This window comes from Numenius arquata, chromosome 14 (genome assembly GCF_964106895.1).
Source record: "Numenius arquata chromosome 14, bNumArq3.hap1.1, whole genome shotgun sequence".
Classification (NCBI taxonomy): domain Eukaryota; kingdom Metazoa; phylum Chordata; class Aves; order Charadriiformes; family Scolopacidae; genus Numenius; species Numenius arquata.
In genome coordinates this window covers 15783267-15800421 of record NC_133589.1, presented here as the reverse complement: position 1 = coordinate 15800421, position 17155 = coordinate 15783267, and the positions used below count along the sequence as shown (strand labels likewise).

At 52.4% G+C, this 17155-nt stretch overlaps 1 protein-coding gene across 1 annotated transcript in view; it reads left to right on the top strand.

Annotated features, from left to right (window-relative positions):
• The window catches only part of RHBDF1 (rhomboid 5 homolog 1), a 36419-nt gene that overhangs the window by 14776 nt on the left and 4488 nt on the right, over window positions 1–17155 (top strand). Inside the window, exons 2-12 of the mRNA XM_074158808.1 lie at window positions 640–775; window positions 2920–3050; window positions 8773–8986; window positions 10760–10966; window positions 11668–11790; window positions 11926–12086; window positions 14012–14263; window positions 14884–14995; window positions 15863–15937; window positions 16513–16674; window positions 16774–16874. Of these exons, the coding sequence (XP_074014909.1) occupies window positions 662–775; window positions 2920–3050; window positions 8773–8986; window positions 10760–10966; window positions 11668–11790; window positions 11926–12086; window positions 14012–14263; window positions 14884–14995; window positions 15863–15937; window positions 16513–16674; window positions 16774–16874 (1652 nt within the window). The 5' untranslated portion in view covers window positions 640–661. The remainder of the gene's footprint in view (window positions 1–639; window positions 776–2919; window positions 3051–8772; window positions 8987–10759; window positions 10967–11667; window positions 11791–11925; window positions 12087–14011; window positions 14264–14883; window positions 14996–15862; window positions 15938–16512; window positions 16675–16773; window positions 16875–17155) is intronic.

The window sequence follows — 17155 nt, the reverse complement described above, 5'->3', positions numbered from 1 at the left end:
TCATTATTATTTATGTATGAAAAGCACTCTTAGTTCAGGACTAATGCCAGTTCTCTAATGTTCACGCTATACTTGTATGACTCCGTGCACTATGTTGTGTTTCTAGAAAATGACTATATTTAAAGGAGATTAGAACCAGCAATGAGAAATGGCCACTTGCTAATTGGTAAGTAGTAGTTAGGTAGGAAAGCATGGTGCTTGGCTTTGGGTGGGCAGGGGTGCCTGTGTGAGTCACAAGCTGCTTTTAGAGGGAGGTCAGTGGCTTTTGGTACTGCAGTTCCTTAGCTGGCTGGACTGGATCCAGATCTTGTTAAGATTTAATTCACGACTGGTTCTTAAGGAATCTGGATCTCTCAGTTGTCTCAGCAAATTGTAATGGAAGTTGACTCTCAAACTTGTGACTGTGGTCTCTGGCACCTGGCTCGAGGTCCTGCAAGTCTCAGAAATACGCCGTGTCCTCTGGCTGACCAAGCTGTGATGCCTGAACCCTCATGAGGAGCTTGGGAAGTCACCCAATGTAGGGCATGGGTCTCACCAGTCACAGCCTGGAGAAGGACCCTCTGCTTGGCCCTGCTGGCATCTGCCATGCCAGAGATGAGCCTGGCCCCCTCCTGACTGTGATTTCCTCCCCTCTCCTAGGCCTGAGGACAAACGTGGGACGATGTCGGAGGCGCGACACGACAGCACCAGCAGTTTACAGCGGAAGAAGCCACCATGGTTAAAACTGGACATCCCAGTGCCTGTGTCGGTGCCAGAAGAGCCGCAGCCTGTGCAGGTACAGAGACTGGGGGCAGGAGCGGGGGGTCTGTAGAGCCACGGAGGGGGTGTGCAGAGCCCCACTGTGTGAGAGCATGCCCCTGCCCATGCTCGCTGGCAGTCCTGGCTAAGAGAAAGGCAGCGTGTGATGGCAGGTCATGAGGCCACATGAGAAGGGGCAGAGCCGTTGGGTAAACTTATGATCAGTAATTAACTCCCCCTTGAAGGGGGTGTGGGAGGGATGAGGGTGGGTTGCTGATGTGTTCAGATCAGTGGATGTGACTGTATGGATGTGGGGACTATGAAAAGTGTCCTGGCTGGGGCATATGGGAGTGAGGTATTCAAACAAGCATTTCTTAAGGGGACCAGAGGAGTGAAGGACTCCTAGATAAACACGAGGGCCTGGAAGTGCTGGAGCTTGTGCTGAAATGAGCAGGGAATGACTCTGACTTATGAATAGCCAAGATAATGACAGGATCTCATCAGTAGCAGCAGAGAAAGAACAGTTACTGGCAACACAAAGCTGTTTCCAGCATGAGGAACGTAAGAAAATAATGGGGGATGAGAAATAAGTATAAGAAACGACATTGGAGAGTGGTGAAGTAGAGACGGGGTGGTAGGTTAATAGGAACTGCGCAAAGTGTGAGAGTAAAACATCCATATTCATGCTGGGAATAGGAAGTAAGGTCATGTGTGACCTTACTGCAGGAACAGAGACTACCTGCACCAAAGGCAGAGCCGGAGGGTTCTTACTGCCCAGCTCCATGGGTGGGGTCAGTGCCTGGGTTTCAGAGCTTATATGAAAGAACAGTTTAGCCATCAGAGGAATGGAGGGTTATACAGCTTCCCTGGAGGGGAGTTGAGGACAAGCTTGTCTTAAGAGGGAACTTACGTTGGGCTTGGAATAGCAATGACTGGCCTCTTCGCCATTCCTTGATCCAGGGACTAAAATGCACTTCAATTATGTGACAGCTTCTGGCAGATAAATCTGGTCTTCCCTCAGAAGGAAAGTGAGTGGGCTTCAACCTGCCGGGATTAGAAGTGGAATGCAGGGTTTTAATGGCACAGGTTGAAATGTTCTGAATCACTTATTTAAGGCTTTGATGGATGTTCTTTTACCTGAAATCTCTAAATCCAGCTGGGCATTTTCTGGAGAGACCCTCTGTACTCACAATGGAAGCTGGCGGAGGTGATGTTCTCTGCAGGTCCAGTGTGCATAGCACAGGCTGTCAGGATAAGAGTGCATAATGGGCTCCTTTGGCTTATAACCTGAGTATCTATGCATTGTTCTCACATAAAAGGTAACAAAAATATTAAGGTTAGTGGAAATTATTAGCTTTCTGGGTAGAGGGGCTGGAGTAGCAAGTAGTCTTGAGGCAGAGATAGTGTCTGACCAGAAAAAGAGTTGATCAGAGCTTCGCTTGCCGGAGGGACAGTCTGCTCAGCCTGCATTTTACGAATGGGAGATGGTGGCTCTGCCAAGCTGATGAAAAATTAATCCAGAGCAGCCCTGGGGAGGCAGTTGTATGAGTTGAACAGTCTGGTGAGTTGTGTCCTATTTGGTAGGTGACATTCAGCCAAGACATGCCAGGAGCTTTCAGACCTGAGCGTGTCCCGACAATTAGGTTACGAACAAAGCCAATGTGGCTTTCCCAGCTTGCTCAGCCTGCACCGGGCAGCAGCTACAGCACAGACCCACCCACAGCTCTTGCAGGCTTTTAATGCAGATCCAGAGTCACTCATGAAGCAAATCTCACTTGCTGTGCCTCTCTTCACATTGTGGAGTGGTCTTGGAGTGTGTGATCTGGGTTCCTTCTGGCTAGAAAAGAGCCAGGAGGACATGTTGCAGGAGCTCATGTGAGACACTCCATCTACAAATGGGCATCAGTCCATGGGCCAGGCTAGAGCCAGCCTGGACTGAGACCCACCAGAGCATCCAGATGCTTCGTCCTTGATGCTGACTGTTCCATTCAGCAGATCTGTTCCTGGCTAATATGAACCACAGTCCTCGTTAGCCTGATTTTGCTGCTCAACTGCATGCACCCAGCTTGTGGTTGGGGTGTTGGGCAGCTGTTGAATTGCTGACTAAATGTTTCACAACCTGACCGGCCTTGTAGAGCATCAGTCTGAGAACACTGACTCCCCTCCTGCTTTTCCTTGCAGCCAACGAGGCGTCAGGCCTTTCTGCGGAGCGTGAGCATGCCCGCCGACAACTCCCGTGTGCCCTCCCTGCCTAACGAAGTGAGGAGACCGGTGCTACAACGACAGACCTCAATCACCCAGACCATCAGGAGGTGAGGCACTGAGTTCATGGAGCCTTCTTTAGTGGATTCTGCCATCTGTTGCCACCCATTATTTGTGGATTTGTGGTCCTCTGCTTGGCGCTGAAGAGGCACACTGTGACAGCAGGATTAGGTTGTCTTCCTTATCTATCATGAGATTTCAGAAGAGGGTGGGTGCAGATAGGTTCCCAATATATAAGCCCAGTGATGCTATATAGCCGGTCTTTAGTAAGTGAGGAGACAAGTCCTGGGAGGAAGATTGTGGTGATCAGGACAATGAATGGTTCTTGCCTCTTAGAGACAAATTTTAACTGCTCTTGTGCCCCTGGGAGCTGGCTGTTTTATTAACAGGGTGCCTCAGGCCCTGATGTTTAGCTGAGACTGTATGATGTGCTGGGCTGGGCTTGCTTTGATGCAGTATCTGAGAGCATATGGTTGCTGGGGGAGGCAGAAGCCCATCCTGAGCAGCCCAGGGCTCTCAGCAGCTCAGCTCCTAGCACTAGCTCATCAGCAGATCTTTGAGATGGCTACAGGGGGTGATGGAGAGTAGGGAGAGGCTGCTCCAACCCTGTCCCCCTACACCTGCACAGAGGGTTACCATTTGTCTCTGAGACACGACCACACAGGAGCTGGATGCTCCTTCCCTCTCCATGGCAAAGGCTAATCCCAGTTTGTCCAAAGGGAGTGGCTCTCCCAGCTGCTCTCCTGAGATGCCTGGCTTGTATCCCTGGCAGTGTGTCAGACCTGCCTGGATCCCAGGAGCATCCCTGGAGCTCCACAGGTCAGGGCCACTTTCAGCCAGCCAGGCTTCGCCCACTCACAGAGGAGCAGCTTTCCAGCTATGGGAGAGACTGGCCTCCCACGCACTGTTTTTCTTTGCCTCAGACGTTCCCCAGCTGCTTTGGTGGTGAAGCTCTCCCACAGCAGCTCTCTGTGATCCTGCTTCTTGCGAGGTTGGGAGGGATGAGCCATGAAGGGCTCATGGGCAGCTTCTAGGCCTGTCCAAGGCTGTCCTTGCATACCTAGACTGCCTCTTCCCTCACCTCCATGCCCTTGTCCCACTCCTTACCAGGACACTTAGACAAGAGCATGTCAAGGATGAGGGGATACCCTGGGAGGGCGCTGCGGAGGCCCTGACGAGAAGCGTTGTGTGGGAAGACCAGGGTAACCTCCTCCCTCAGAGGTCCTCACAACGTGCAGCTTGTGTGTAGGGTGGAGAGGTTGAGGAACTGCAAACCACTTCAGTGCTGGGGGAACAAATTTGCCCCCCGGTGCTACTATAAGACAGACAAGGCACATGGAGCTCCAGTGAGCAACAAGGGAGTGCTGGAGAGTGGTGGTGAAGCTCCCACACACTGAGGGAGATGCTAATGTCCTGTCTGGCACTGGGGTGGTGGGCAAACACATGTGGCTGTTGCACCAACAGACCCTGTGACATGTCTTCCTCTTGCCTGCCCAGGCTGTAATGGAAGTGCTGGGGCTCAGGTTGAGGGCTGCGTCTCTGCCTGTGCTTAATGGCCTGTGTAGCCCTTTTGTACCTTGGGAGTACACGCAGTCCCACGGGGAGTGGCCCAGAGCTGCACAACTGGGTTTGGAAGTTCCGGGAGCCTCCTGCTCAGAGTATGTATGTGGGGGCTTCAATGCTATTTTGCGGTGCTGAGTTGTGTCACGCAGGCCCCTGTGCAGCACAGAGGGTGGCCAGGTCTCTTCCTCCTGGAGGACTCACGGCTTGTGGGTGACTTCTGTGGGATGTGACTTCTGAGCGCTGTGGGATGTGGGTAGAAGAGCAGGTACAGCAGGGGGAAGGACTTTCTGAGGGGCAGAACTGCAGGAGATGATCACATGACATGACACTAGCAATAAAAGCATAAAATAATTGAATCAGAAACAAGGATAGGGAACTGAAAAGTACCAAGGAAAGGCCTAAAAACTGTGCTCCATTTGGCAGAGCTAGCGATGCAATGGAGAATTGCAGGCTGTGCATCCATAAAGGTGTTTTGGGGATTTGTTTTGTGAGTCCAGGGAGGCAGACTTCCAGGTTTTCTGCTTAACACAGCCCTCAGGGTGCACAGAATGTGGAACTGCTCTGGCAGCAGGACTTCACACCATCCTGTTCCCTGGGGCTTGGAGGATACAGATCAAGTATGAGCCTAAGGTCAAGCCTGTGTGGTCCAGAACATGGCATGGGAGTGATTCATGTGCCTGAGCATAGGCATCTAACACCAATTCTGGTCTCCTGGGGTGTCCAAGATATCCATGTAAAGCAGCAGATGTGGCACAGGTAGACTCATGCACCAGGCAAGATCCTGCCAGGGTCAACCAGAATGGGCCCAGGGCACTGACACTGGCACCAGACACTTGTATCTAAGCAGATCATATCTCAGCCTGCTGACATCTCCGTGGTTTCACACTCTGGTGTCCAAAGCCAGCCAGTGGGATCTGAGCACCTGGGCAGAAGGAGGCAAATCGCAGAGGTCTGGGGGTTGGAGGGGGATTGCAGTATCCTTGGTATCTTCAAGAGCAGCGGGAGACATATGTCAGAGGTGCAGGTGCACCAAAAGGATTCAGCAGGCTCTTGGGTTCAAAGATGATGTTGTGTGGCTTGAGTTTGGTTGTTTCTCTTGGGCCATGCTCTCGACTTGAGGCCACTGTCACATGCACTGTGGCACAGCTGCTGCCAATGGGGCTCTGGAAGGAGACGGGGAGGTGCTGGATGCAGGTCGCTGCTCCCCTCCACAGCCCTGCAGGCTCCTTCCCTTCAGCTCTCTTTTCTTTGCAGCAGACAGGTACGGTTTCAAAGGAGTCAGACCCTGCCCGTTCACGGGCACCGGGTGGGCAGGAGTTCCCTGAGAAAGCGGCAGTCCCTGCCCCGATCCTTCTTCAGGTACTGGTAGCACTGAGTGTGAAACTCACCCCTGCATGTGTGTGCCAGGGCTGTTGTGAACCGCACAGATTCTGGCTGCTGCTGGGACCACGTTGCCTTCCCAGGGCTGGCCAGAAGGCCTGCAAACAGGCAGGAGTGAGAAAGTTCATGTGTGCTTCTAACAAAAAACAATTGTCACTCCCACTAAATCCATAGGCAGCTGTCAATACGCAGCATGGACTAACAAGCTGTCCACCCGCCAACCTCACTCCCTCCTGCCTTTCCTAACAAGCTGTCAACCTCCTGGCGTTCACCGTAGCTGGAATATCTCCCCAGGGCAGCCATAGCCCAGCCTGCCTTTGCAAGCATCTGCAACATGTGGCCTATGCATATGTTGGCCCTAAAACCTCCTTGGGCAGAAGGGGAAGGAGAAGAAGGAGCACCAAACAGATGCTAGCCCAGACGGGGCTCAGAAGCTGGTGAATGGAATACAGCATCCACTCTTTCCCCGTTCACACCATGGCTTTTTCTAATCCAAATGTGACTGTCTTCTTTTTGAGGTGGAGGTTCTTCGTTTACTTAGCACCAAGGAGATGAGCCACTCCAGGAGTCCAGGGCACAATGGCCCATCGACCACCACCCTGACACTGGAGCTCAGTAAACTTCTAAATCAGACAGACAATGTGCCTTTGTGTGTGGCAGGGACTGGACCTAGGGCCCAGGAGCCCATTCCTGTCCTACCTTCCTCACTGCTGCCCTTGGCCAGATGCCGCTTTGGCACCGTGTCCATCTTTGGCCACTGGTCGCATTTGGTCTTGAGCTTTCAGTGCTGGTCAACTCAACACAATAGAAGAGCGAGAGCTGACCTCTGATGCTGGCTCATTGCAGTGAGTCTGTAGCACATGGTGGGGCTCCCCAGCTGGACAGGGGCATTCAGCATCTTCCCAGGGTGCTCCAGATACCCCAAACTTGGTAGTCAGCTCTCCTGGACTATCTTGACTGAGGCCAGAGATTAGGACAGCAGGCCCTGGATCAGCAGTGGTCTCTGGCAGTTCAGGAGTGGTCCTCACAGTGCCAGACAGCTGTGGTGGTGCTTGTCCTTCCAGGCAAGCGGGAGCACAGTTTCTGAGGGCTCTGAGGCCCTGCTGTTGGCACAATGGGCCATTCATCAGCAGGCTCATGTGGGCACAAATGACCTTCACTCCTCTCCCTTTGAGGAGTGGCCCCATGTACAGGCTTGTCACCCAAAGTCACCTTGGTGTTGAAATACTGGTTATGGCAGCCTATGAGAAGCCCTCTGAGTTGTAAGACTGTTTTGTGGCGTGTGTTGTGGCTGAGCACCTGCACGGCCCGAGCGTTACCTCTGTGCTAAAGGCTCAGTTTGGGTCTCAGGCCAGGTGCTGACCCAAGGCCTGTCCACTCTGAACAGAGACGAAGATTGCTGTGATGAGATGTTGGTCTGTGGGAGCAGAGCAGGGCTCTGAGACATGCTACCTGCTCCATCTCTGAGATCTGGCCCCTCTTGACTTCCTGGAATCATTTGGAGACATTTGGGTCAGTGAGATCTAGCAACGGTCCATGTGACCTCACGCCTGCCAAAGGGTCTATTCTGGGACGTTGGGAGATTGGGGAAGGCTGAGGGCAAATGCATGGTGGTTTGGATCTGGAGGTTTTAGCTGGAAAGGCTGTGGGTTTCAAATTCACATCTTTTCGCATGGTGGCAGAACACCTTCAGCTACTGGTTGATGGTGTTTTGCCTTGGGAGGGTGCAAAACACAGGAGTAGTGTCCTGTCTCCAGTGCACTGAGTCAGTTCCCCGTGTGACCTAATTCTAGATTTAACCCAGCCTTTACGCCAGTGTGTTTTAATGCTCTCTTTGTGACCTGTGAAGTCTTGCTGCTCAGCAGCTGGAAATCCTGCCGCTGAGCAGGGGGTCTGAGGCCGGGGTTTCGGGTCTGGCTTAAAAGGAATTTGGGGTTTTGACACCTAGGCCAGCCAACTGTAGGCTCACACAGCTTGTCACCTTCTGAAGAAGGTTTAACCACAGCAGGAAAGGCTCGGCAGGGCCACGATGATCTTTGTAGGTTTAGGGTACCAGCTGTCCTGCAGGATTTGAAGTAGGTTGTTGGTCTGACTCATCCCCATCCCTCTCCGCCTTCCTTGGGATTTTGCTTCTGATCCACTGCTCTTCGGTGATAGCAGTCACTTGGCAGCAAACCTGCCTCGTGGTTGCAACCTTGTGCTCCTACGTCTGCAACCAGCAGCTTAGAACTGTGTGTATCTGCCTTAGCAGAGAGAGGACCACAGCAAACATTTGCCATTGATGTTATCTTTGAGGAGGACATAAATCCTGGAGCATGAGATGGAGGAGTTAGGGATATCCTGGGAGGGTGGGAGGAGGCTGGGAGAGAACAGTGAATTCTGGTGGCCCTTGGGAGAAGCTACAGAGCCAGGGAACAGTACAATCCCACAGTGGGGACCTAGAGCTGGCCTGAAGATGGTAAGTGTTTTCAATAGATGGTTTTTTAAGAAAAAAAACCAACCACCTTTCACCAAGTTCTTTTCTGAATTTCTGTTCCATCTCTTTTTCTTTCTTTTTAAAAAAAAGCTCAGAACAAATTGTCCTTTACGCACAGTGAATCCTGTCATTTTTCTTCTGCCTTAAGAGACAGAGTGCTGATGATGGTTGAATATTTCTGGCCAGCATCTGTCAGGTTGCTAAAACCAGCTGAGGACAGGCTGCAAGATGCTTGTGGGGAAGAGTTCTGCCTGTCTTTGAACTGGGGGAGGCTGGAAGTGACCACCAGGGGTTTTGCCTTCTCACATGCATAGTCCAAGCAACCGTAATGCTTCTTTGCTGGCATCTTTCAGAGGCACAGCGGACTGGTTTGGGGTGAGCAAAGACAGCGACGCGACTCAGAAATGGCAGAGAAAGAGCCTCCGCCACTGCAGCCTGCGCTATGGGAAGCTGAAACCTCAGGTCATCCGGGAAATGGACTTGCCCAGTCAGGACAATATTTCTCTAACAAGCACAGAGACTCCTCCTCCGCTCTATGTCGGACCCTGCCAGCTGGGCATGCAAAAGGTGGGTAACCTGGGACAGAGTCAAGGCCATCGTGAGTTTCCTGCACTGTGTCTTTTATCACTTTGGCAGCTGTGACCTACCTGCAGGCTTAGTTCTGCCCGAACATGCCCGGGCTCCGTGCTCAGACACTTCTCAAGTCTCGGATGCAGTTTGTCAGACTCCCTCCTCCAGCCACCTCTCTCTGGTCTCGTTGGCGGGGATCCCTCAGCTGTTTCGGTGACAGGTCAGGGCCGTGTTTGCCACGTTGTGACTATGGTGGTGATTAGATGCGTGCAGCATGTCCAAGAGCTCTCAGCTTGGGCTTTTTGCTGCCGTTTTGCAAGGACAAAATTCTGTTGTAGACAGAGTGGCCAGTATTCTGGACCCAAATAGAGTAACAGGCCTGGTGTCACTCAGGACACTTGCCTAGTGGATCTTTTTCCCAAGCAGAATGCAGGCAGCAGCACAGCTACTGTCGTCATAGAAACCTGGTTATGTTTTAGGACTCTGAAAAGTGTCTCTTGCACCAGCATCACTACAGCTCTGCTCACAAATCCCCAGAAATGGGTTTGAGTGCCTGCAAAGGGCATCTGGTAGCCCCCTACTTGCTACCTTCAAGCGTCACCCCAGGGGACAAGACCCAGTCAAGCACATCCAGTTCCCAACTACCCCACAATATCCCAGCTTTTCCCTTTGCTCCATTCAGCGATAATAGTGGGTGTGATTGATTACTGTGCATTAGTGAGTACAACTGCAATGTGGGCAAGTGGGGAAACAAATTCCTTCCAAAGCAGCTTAGTCTGTGACCTGAAGCCTGGCTGCATCACTGAAGCAGAGGAGAATAATGTGCATCTTGCGATCAAGTTTCACCTTATAAAGCGTCTTGCAGTTAGTCTTTGTTCACAGGAGACTCAGAAATACCGTTGGGCTCTGTGTGGGCTACATTAAATCAGAACATGGTATCAGTAGGTGTAAGCCCATAAAGCTTCCTGTTGAGTGTGCCACTGTGGATTAAAAGAAGCTCGTAAAACATTAGGATAAAGTATGGAAGCCTTTTGGAAACCACAGCTGTGATGATGTAAGGACAGAGGCAAGGTTTGTAGCTGAAGGCAATATTTTCATTAGCTTGGTTCGTGTGTTTGGAAGTGAGAGCTTTGGCCTGAAGAGTCCCAAAGAAGGGCTTGCAGCTCCCGGAAGCTTGCCTGCTTTTTCCAGCTGTTTTAACTTTATTAATGGAAGGAGACGTAAATATACAGTTAAGCTTCAACAGGATACTGTTTAAGTCCTGGGCTGTCCAGTATCAGAAAGGAAACTAGCTGGAGAAAGAGTACGGCTGTTTTCTGGGATTTCTCAGACTCCTGTTCAGACAGCACGTTCTCTGACTGTAGAGCACACTGGCACAGGAGATGAATGAAACCAGGAAGGGTTGGAAGGGCTGAAGGGTTAGGAAGAGCTGAAGGGTTAGGAAGAGCTGAAGGAGGATTGGAGTCTTCTGTGAAAATCAGGAACGTTCTGGGTGAAAATAGTCAATCCTAAAAACAGAAAAAGCAAAAAAAAGTCAAGGGGAGAGGTTTGATGACTTAGGTTTTAGGCTTACAACTAGGGCTTAGCTTGCAACAGGTTATTCCATATCTCCCTCTTGTAGAATTGCTTGTTGGTCTGTCCAGCCTGGTTCTTGGTCAGTCCCAGGAGCCAGGCCACTGTCAGGCCTTGAGATGTTTGCTTGGAAGGAGGAGAGTTTGGGAGGGAAGGGTTTGTCCGCTAAACGGATTGATGGGCTGCTTCTCTCTGCAGATCATCGACCCCTTGGCCCGCGGCCGAGCTTTCCGTATGGCTGACGACAATGATGGCTGCAGCATCCCCCACACACCCATCACACCAGGCGCCACATCGCTCTGCTCCTTCACCAGCTCACGCTCAGGGTTCAATCGCCTCCCACGACGGCGGAAACGGGAGTCTGTTGCCAAAATGAGTTTCCGAGCAGCTGCGGCTTTGGTGAAGGTACTGTCTGTGGGAGGACAGGGACCAGTCTGGCAGCAGGATGGGGCTCTGCCGTGAGAGGGAAGGAGGTGCTGAGCAGAGAGGATGGGGAGAGCAGTGGTGGAGGGGAAGAAACCAAGTCATCTCCTGTTCGTTTCAGCCATGTGTCCAGGAAGCAGGATTTGCAAGAAGCAGGGATGATGGCTAGGTTTTGGTACAGGTCTTGCTTTCCCTTTATTGGCCTGGCGGCTTTACCAGCAGCTTCAGAGTGTTCCAAGCTCAGGAAGTTCAGGCTGCCTGGACCTCTGGGCAGTCCATCTGTACCTGGTCAGCAGTCATGGAAGAGCAGAAGTACCTGAGGCTCTTACTATGCAAGTCTCTTTGTCCTGCCACGTGTCTGCTTTCCCGGGCCCAGTGACCTTTCTGCTGTCTCCAGTACCACCCATGACTATGGTTTGGTCAGAGATGTTGTACAATATGCAGTTGAGGAGCATGTTGGAAGCCTCACCTGCATGGGAGATGGGCCCTGTGGATTAAGAAGTGGGGTAACATTTGTAAGTCTCACCAGGAAGGTGTCACACATCAGCAGGTCTGTTGAACTCCACACAGAAGCATGAACCAGCTCAGCACTTGGGCTCCCTGTGCGCCGGCTGGGGTGGCCCTGCATCTGCCTGGGGTTCAGGTGTCCGGCAGTGAGTCAATGGCGCTTTCTCTGGCTACAGGGCCGCTCTGTGAAGGACAGCACCCTGAGGAGAGCTCAGCGGCGCAGCTTCACCCCAGCAAGTTTCCTGGAGGAGGACACGGTGGATTTTCCAGATGAGCTCGACACTTCTTTCTTTGCTCGGGTGAGTGGCAGGGCTGTGGCCCCCCCAGGGCAAGACTCTAGGTGTGTTGCAGAGAGCAGCACTGCTTTCTCCCGGGGCTGGTGTCTCAAATGTGGTTCTGGCTTCTTCTGATGGGACTTCTGTTTCTCTGCCCAGGAAGGAGTCCTTCATGAGGAGCTCTCTACTTATCCGGATGAAGTGTTCGAGTCACCATCAGAAGCTGCAATCAAAGAGGCCGAGGTGAAACCTCTGGATCAGACAGATCTCACAGGAGGTGCCTTGGACAAAAGTGAGCTTGAAAGAAGCCACTTGCTACTGTGAGTATCTTCCAGGAAGCTGTCAAAGCCTAACCTGGGGTGCCCAACCCATTCAGAGTTGGGACCTCCTGCATGGAGGAAGCCAGGATCTGAGCACTGTGAGCGCTTGGTGCAGAGCTCAAAGAGCAGTGGAGTGATGGGTTTTTCTTTAAACTTATCTTAAGACCTCCTGTCCCAGCTACCCATGAAAGGTGACTTTGAGGCCACCTCTGCAGGCCCTCCAGCAACTTCCAGCCCCACCTGATGTCTTTTGGAGACTGTATCGTGCCTTGAGGAAACAAAAGACACTTTCAATCACCTGTGAGGGTGCTGGGGCCCAGCCTTCGGCTATGGAGAACGTAGCAAAGACGAGAAGGCTGTTGCCATTGCCATAGTCACCAGGAACTGTTGTCACACTCCAAGGGGTGGTGTGAAGCACTGCTGAGTGTCGAGCTGGGCTACATTCCTCACTTAAAACAAGAGAAAGGTGTGGCACTGATGCTGAGAACCCTACAAATATGTGGGTGGTACTGTACTGTGTGCCTAGATTTTTTCCACCTGAGTAACTGGTACTGAGTAATTGCTCTGTGTCGTTTCCGAGTCAGTTCTAGATTAGCTGGCAGCTCACCCCAGCAGAGAGCTTCCCTGGGTGTGAACAGGGAGCAGACAGGGAGGTCCTTGTTGTGGTTCTGCTGCTCACGGCCCATCTTGCTGTGTTGGCGCTTTCCCTTCAAGTGTTTCCAAGAACTTGACTCAGTCTTAACGTAAGTGGAAGCAGCAAACGGTGGGAGTTTGTTGTCACTCCACTGAGACGGTCTCGGTCTTCTTGGCTCCATTTGGATCTCCTTAAACAGTTTTGTTCATTGAGGAAAATACTTTTCTTTCACAGTTCAGAGAACTGTTACCAGAATCATAGTCGGTTGTCCTTTTAGGTGGCCAGGTGTTTATTTTGGCATAGGCTGATAGCCCAGCACTGGAAGTATTGGGAAACAGCACATCCGTTAACACAGAAACCACTTGAACTCTCAGGGCAAGAGCGGGCTGCAGTGGAGTCTGCACTTTCTGCTGGAGAAGGACTTCCCAGGGGGAAGTTGGGACTTTCAGCTTTATAAAATGCAGCTTCTATAAGGTGCAATATTCACAACAGCTGAAGTTTCACAGCAGTGTTTTTGGCTAAAGAGGTTCAGATTGTCCATCATCCCGTTGCTTGTCCATTCTTCAGAGCTGTCATGATCTCTCCAAGATGCTCTGGTAATCTTTCAGAATCAGCTGACCAGTCAGCTGGTTTCTCTGCCCATTTCTGACAACCCTTGTCTTTGCGCAGAGGAGCTCATATAGGAAGCCAGAGGAGATAAACCAGACCAGAGTGCATCAGGGACGTGCCTGCTCTAGTGCTAGGCAGTGGTGCAGCATGTGACAGTGTCACTTGCTTGGTCTGGGGAGCTGCTTGGATTCCTGCTCTTCTCCTCTGTCCAATTTGGTGGCCTTGGGGGTTTGACTTGCCAGTCCTGTCACAGTAAAGTGCTTTAAGGGTGGGGATTTCCACTGCTGGGCTAAACTATACTTCCATCTCAAAGCAGAGAGCAGAGTCAGAGGAATGAAAGAGAGGAGGACACAGATGTGCATGAGGCTGCAGGTGTGCCCGACTGCAGCTCCCCATTTTAGCCTGGTGCTGAAACACTTCTTTAAAGCCTTGAGAGCCCCTCGTCAGTGGGGCTTAGTTTGGCACAGATGCCTTGTGTCACCTTCTGCATGTAGTCCTGTGTCATCTGTTGCTGCATAATCCTTTGAAGCTTCTACTTCTCCTTGTCTTCTATCAGCTGCTGCTCAGCCCAGCTGTGGTGGGACAGACGGAAGGTCTGCTGCCACCAAAGACCGGGCAAGGGCTGGTCCCCATTGCTGTGCCACACAGAAGGTAACCATTGCTGTCCCTCTTTTCGTTTCAGCCCACTGGAGAGAGGCTGGAGGAAGCAAAAGGATGGGGCCCTGTCACAGCCCAAGGTCCGCTTGCGGCAGGAGGTGGTGAGTGTCAGCCCGCAGAAGCGCGGCCAGCGCATCGCCGTCCCTGTCAGGAAGCTCTTTGCCAAGGAGAAGAGGCCGTATGGCCTGGGGATGGTGGGGAAGCTGACGAACCGTACCTACCGCAAGCGCATTGACAGCTACGTCAAGCGGCAGATTGAGGACATGGATGATCACAGGTGAGAGCTGCGGTCATAGAAGGGGTGCCAGCAAAACTAGGGAGGGAGTGATTGCTGTCACCCCTTGGGGACTCAGGTCACTGCCTTGGGGTAGTTGGGTGAAACCTGCTGCTAAGATCCCCTAGCCTGTACCCCTGAAGTACAGTACAAACCGGACAAGAGAGCAGCATGTTAGCATCACCGGGAGCTCACCCTGCTCCTCACGTTGCTTTGGGTGTCTGTATCTCCGCTGCCTGGAGAGACTGCAGATCTCTGCCCCACCATGCTGTCCTGTGATGAACAGGAGGGCTGAGGTATCCCTGTCTCTCATCATTCCCCAAAAGTCATTATTTCAGACACACAGCACTCACTGACATCAGGCTTATGTGTTCTCATGGATGTTTTCTTGGGAAAGGGTGGCTTGCCCAGTGTAATGGGGCAGTTGGAGTAAACAGGGTCTGTCTGCCAGCAAGACCTGTCATTGCCTCCAGTCTTGCACATCCCTCAGTGGTCCTGGCCCTGTACCCCAGATCCCGCTGAGGTGCCTGAGGGAAAAAAAGCAGCTTTTCTCTTGTGTTCTGTGAATAGATTTAATGTGCCTGGGTTTCTGCCTCTGATCTTTTCCCTTTCCCTCCATCCAGGCCTTTCTTCACTTACTGGGTCACCTTTGTGCATTCACTCATCACCATCCTCGCTGTGTGCATCTACGGCATCGCCCCTGTGGGGTTCTCACAGCATGAAACTGTTGATTCAGTAAGTAAATCCCCCTGACTTGCCTGGAGTGTGATTGTCTTCAGCTGCTGGCTCTTGTGTTGTGGTCTTCAGCATGTTGGCTACTTGCCTGAGGGCCTTGATGGCTGGACGATGGGTGTCCAGCCTTGGGGGGGAGCCTGCAGCATCTCTGTGAGCCCCTGCACTGCCTGCTCTCCCTCCTGTGGCCACATTGCTCTTGATATCAAATTATATCCGGCACAAAGCACGGTGGAGTCTTTGCAGGCTCTACTTGTGTCTGTGCTGGGAGCCCTTTCAAACAACTTGTTCCCCTCCTGGTGGAGACCAGAAGGATGTTCATGGCAGGGAAATATTTCAAACTGAGTGAAGTTTTTGCAACAGGTGCAGAATTTTGCTTTTGCCAGGACCAAAACTGACCTGTCTGATTTTGAGAGCTGATCTTGAAGCTGTTTGTAGCTTCCCCATGTGTTGTTAAAGGTCTCTGGGCTACATATCTGTACAGCTCCATGCAGGGGGTGCCCTGTGGATCTTCTCACCTATGTGTCTGACAGCTTTCAGAGCACTGTCACCAGTACCTGAGCCCATGCTGCCAGTAAGTGCTGCTTATGCTTCTGAGCTGTGTGAAGCTTCTTGCAGGCTCTCAAGCCTCCCAGGGGTCTCCAGGCCTTGGGATTTCTTGAAAGTTGAAGTAGATGGAGATAAACATTTAAAATGAAATCTCAAGATTAATGTCTTGACGGGGCTGTACCTGTGATTCTACAAAAGATCAGTTTGAGAGAGCTGTGGGGGTTTCTGTTCATCCTGGGTGCTGTTTCACCAGCCCCAGCTGCTTTCCCTGCTGACCCTGTGGGCAGGAGCTCACGGGGCTCTCGCTTTCTCTCCTTGCAGGTCTTGCGAAACAGAGGGGTTTATGAAAACGTCAAATACGTTCAGCAGGAAAACTTCTGGATCGGACCCAGCTCAGTGAGTGCCATTGCCTGGGACTGTTGTGGGCTGATGAGAGACTGTGCCCTGCAGCCATGCCGCCCTGGGGACCAGGGCCCTCTGCTGCTTGGAGCTTGGTGCTACCAGCTGCTGCTGGTTGGAGTTCTTCATGGGGCCCTGCCATCACTGGCAGGGTGCAGAGGTGCTCCTGGCGCCAGCCGCCTGCAGAGTGGGCTACCTGGAGGCTGGGATGGACCTTGGCACTCCTGCTTTGCACCTGGTTCCTAGGAAGCCAAGAGTGGGGCTAGAGAGGATGCAGGAGTTGTATGGTGTGTGACAGCTTTCCTGATGCCATTCCCCCGGGAAAGGCTGTCATGTCTGAAAGTTTCCCGGCCACAGTGCTGGCCTTTCTGAGGCCATGGACAAGGAAATCCTAAACTTTGTGCTGGGCTTGCGTTCTTGAAAGCAAATACTGAAAGGTGTGCCTGATGTGTGTTGGGCTTCATCGTGCAGGATTTGTCCCTGGTCCCTGGAGCCCTGATAGGGGTACCCGTCGCAGTTCCCCCCAGCTTGCTCTGCCCCTTGGCTGAGCTGAGTGTTTCCATCTTTGCCAGGAGGCCCTGATCCACCTGGGGGCCAAGTTCTCGCCGTGCATGAGGCAGGACCAGCAAGTGCACAGCTTCATCAGTGCCAAGCGGGAGAAGGAGAAGCACTCGGCTTGCTGTGTGCGGAACGACAAGTCGGGCTGCGTGCAGACCTCAGAGGAGGAGTGCTCAGTGAGTGTGGTGACCCCTTCCCATGCAGGCTCAGAGCCACTTCTGTTGATGCTTTTCCCACCTTGGGCTTCACGGTGACACCTCTCCTCTCTCCTGCAGTCCACCCTGGCTGTGTGGGTGAAGTGGCCCCATCACCCCAGCACACCAATGCTGGCAGGAAACAAGAGGCAATTTGGGTCTGTTTGTCATCAGGACCCCAGGTAGGTCCTGCCTAGCCCTGGGAGGGGGGACAGGGCTGCTGTGACGGTAGAATCAGAGAGGCATGGAGTCCCAGGCCAGCTGATTGCTCTGGAGACCAGGGGACATAGGGGTAGGGATGTCCCTGCCTGCCCCAATGGCTGCAAGGGAGGCAGAGCCTGATCATATTTCTGCTCGCCCCTGGTCTCCATTGTTGTTGGCTGCCCACCTGCACAGCTGTGGGTGCCTTCCTCATCTCCCTTCCCCTCCTCACCTCCTCCTCACACAGGCTCCCTTTTTGGGG